At 46.4% G+C, this 3,159-nt stretch overlaps 1 protein-coding gene across 1 annotated transcript; it reads left to right on the top strand.

Annotated features, from left to right (window-relative positions):
* The first annotated feature begins 1,668 nt into the window (after nucleotides 1–1,668).
* Nucleotides 1,669–2,903, top strand: LOC119438486 (uncharacterized). Its single transcript, XM_037704786.2, has 2 exons — nucleotides 1,669–1,986; nucleotides 2,275–2,903. The coding sequence occupies exons 1-2, from the start codon at nucleotides 1,838–1,840 to the stop codon at nucleotides 2,855–2,857; spliced, it is 732 nt and encodes a 243-aa protein (XP_037560714.2). The 5' UTR covers nucleotides 1,669–1,837; the 3' UTR covers nucleotides 2,858–2,903.
* The last annotated feature ends 256 nt before the right edge of the window (nucleotides 2,904–3,159 follow it).

Raw genomic sequence — 3,159 nt, forward strand, 5'->3', positions numbered from 1 at the left:
TGCGATGTCGGGAATTTTGTCACTGTAGATTTTGCTGGGACAAATACTGCAGCTGCTGAACTGGAGTGCATGACCGACCCATCGGTGTAAACATGTAAGCGGTCACTGTGGCCCTCACGCAGTAGCAATTATGCTGCCGGCTTTAATGCTGCTGACTGCATTTATGCCTTCTTCTTGACGCCTGGAATGGTAAGGCATATTCGAGGTGAAGGCAGAGACCATAGTGGCAACGAAGGCCATGCTGCTGGGACGTAATTCGATGGTAGCGATGCTCCGTGAGTTGTCAGGAGACGGCTAAAACTCGTATGCGGCCTAGTTGTTGGCAGGCAAGCGAGATGGTGAAAGGTAATCCTTGCGACATGTCGAATGTGCACTTTTAGAGCGTCGACTGCAAGGTACGTTGATATAGGGTGGTCACGTGCTATGGTGATTGTGGCCGCTGTGGATGCACATTTGGGGAAGCCGAGGCACGTCCGTAGAACTTGGGCTTGCGTACTCTGGAGTGTTCGAAGGTTCGTTTTACTGGTGCTTCCCAGAACGGGCAGGCTATATCTTAGGAAGCCTACAAATAATGCATGGTAAAGCTGTAGCATCGATTGCACAGATGCACCCCAAGACTTTCCACCGAGAAATTTGAATACATGCGCTATTGCAGTCAACCTCTTTTTTATATATTAAATATGTGGCTTCCAAGACAAATCATGGTCGAAGATGACTCCAAGAAAGCGGTGTTTGGTTTCGTAAGCAATTACTTGTCCATTTATGCATATAGCATATGGAGTCATTGGTTTGCGCGTAAATGCGACTAATCGGCACTTTTCGGAGGATAGTTCTAGGCCTTTCATACGGAGATAAGACGACGTTTGTGTGACCACCTTCTGCAGTCTCATACCCCAGTCACACGGGCGTGCCAAAGGTCCTTTGAAGTTAAGGAGCATAGAGCTTTCAAAGGAACATTAGTTCAAGGGATATGTGTCAGTGCTACACGGTCTCCGTTTAAGCTTTTAACAGAAACCGCAACGTATCCTTAGCGCTGCCGTCGCCTCAAAAGTAATAAAAAATATGGGCCCGAATACGTCTTACAATAAATTTATTGAGTATTTTTTCTGCGATATTTACTTTTGTTTAATACATTGAAACATCAAAACAAAATGTACGCGTAGTTAGGTCGTTACTTTACCAAATACAGAGGTATTTATTGTAATGATGGCCACCATGTGCATCGCTTCGTACACCGCATGCTCGCGTCTATCATTCGTTGTTGCCCTTGCTTCAGCTTTGTTTGGTGTTCTCGCCTTGTTTGCTCAAAGCAAAGATTGTGAAAATGAGTGACGACGCTGAAGGTGTTACAAAATATGAAGTAGCGCTGGCAATGGCTGCAGTGTCATCGCTGGAACTAGACGTCGAGGCAGCAAGCAATAAGGTGCGCGATATACGGCGGCGTCTCATCGCCAACAATTGCCTGCTGACGGCCCTCGCTTCATCGCGGCGCGCACTTCAGCGACGCGTCTGGGCCTATCGTCGCCATGAAGAATGGTTTGAGAGAACTCTACCGAATCTCGGCAACCGGCACTTCAAACAGTCGTTCAGAGTATCGGAAACGACATTCAGATACTTAGTTGACGTCTGCAGGCCAGCAATGCAGCGGCAGACGACAAATATGTGCGAGTGCGTCGCTATTGAAAAACGTGTGGCCGTCAGCTTGTACAAGCTGTGCTCGTGCGCGGAGGACAGAGCAGTTGCGGACATCTTTGGCATAGGTCGTTCCACTGTGAACGTCATATACAGGGAATTTTGCGCCACAGTTGTTGCTACCCTCGAAAAGGAATGGGTAAAAATGCCTTCGCCGGACGAGATGCCAGCTCACGTAAAGGAATTCCAGGCAGCGTGTGACTTCCCGCAAGGTGTCGGGGCCCTGGACGGCTGCCACATACCAGTATCGCCGCCAAAGGAGCACGCCAGTGATTATTACAACTATAAAGGCTGGTAAGTATGTCGCTATGGGTCTTTTTGTTGTCATCGTTGGCGTGATGAATAATTATGGATGTAGTCGGTGAAAACGTTTCACCAAGCTGCAGTATTCACATTTAACATTGCCTTCGTTAGGTGTTTTCAAAGCAGTTGAAAAATAAATAGTAGGATTGCTGTGTTTCTTGACATTTGACTAGTCATTGTGCTCGTTCTTAGTGGTGCACTATGCTCTGTGTGATTGTAATTTATTGCTATTTTTTATCTTGTTCTCTAACTTCATGGCTCTAATTTTGTTCATTGCAGGTACAGCATCATATTGCTTGCCCTGGTAGATCATAAGTACCTGTTCAGGTACGTAAATGTCGGATCACCAGGGCGCTGTCACGATGCATATGTGTACCGGCAGTCTGCATTGGCCGATATGGTTGAGGGACCATTGTTCCAAGCGCCAGCAGCAAGAATCAACGGAGTTGTTGTGCCACCATTGATCCTGTGCGACCAGGCATTTCCGCTTACTGCTAACCTAATGAAGCCCTTCAAGAGTTTCGGAGAGAACACTAGACACAGATCATACAATTACAATTTGTCAAGGTCCCGGAGGATTGTAGAAAACGCCTTTGGGAGGCTTAAAGCTAGATTCAGGCTTGTGCTCAAAAAAATGGATGCAGACATTGGGAATGTCCCGATGATCATAAGGGCATGTTGTGTGCTGCACAATATATGTGAGCACTTTTCAGACGCTCTTCCACAGCAGTGGCTGCACGAGTCTGAGATTGAAAGCATGCTCTATGTGCAACCAGACCATTGTACAGATGTGCAAGTTGGAAGCGGACCAGATGTTAGAGGAGCCCTTGTAGAATATTATCGCCAGAGTGAATGTCACTGAAGTTTGTGATGTAGTGCCATACGCTGGTGAATGGCCACCTATCTACAAAGAAGCTGACCTTAAGTAGCACGGCAGTGTTCAGTTTACTGTGCTGCTCGTCATTGTCCACTTGTATGCATACATTTCCACCTTTTTTTCCTTTTTCACCTTTCTGTGAAATGCAAAACAGTTTTTAAGTTGAACTAGCTATGTTACTCAGTGACAGCGTGCTAGCAGGATCATCATGTTGCTTCACAAGTTATCTTTATGGCAGTAGCAACAAAAGAATGCATTTAAACAAAGTTGCCTGGATGGTTGTGTGC

This window comes from Dermacentor silvarum, chromosome 1 (genome assembly GCF_013339745.2).
Source record: "Dermacentor silvarum isolate Dsil-2018 chromosome 1, BIME_Dsil_1.4, whole genome shotgun sequence".
NCBI classification, from domain to species: Eukaryota; Metazoa; Arthropoda; class Arachnida; order Ixodida; family Ixodidae; genus Dermacentor; species Dermacentor silvarum.

What these genes read in the sequence shown, in the direction of transcription:
- LOC119438486 (XM_037704786.2), top strand. Translation starts at nt 1,838, where the DNA reads ATGCCTTCGCCGGACGAGATGCCAGCTCACGTAAAGGAATTCCAGGCA. An exon ending in TATTACAACTATAAAGGCTG is followed by an intron (nt 1,987 to 2,274) that starts GTAAGTATGTCG and finishes TGTTCATTGCAG; the next exon opens with GTACAGCATCATATTGCTTG.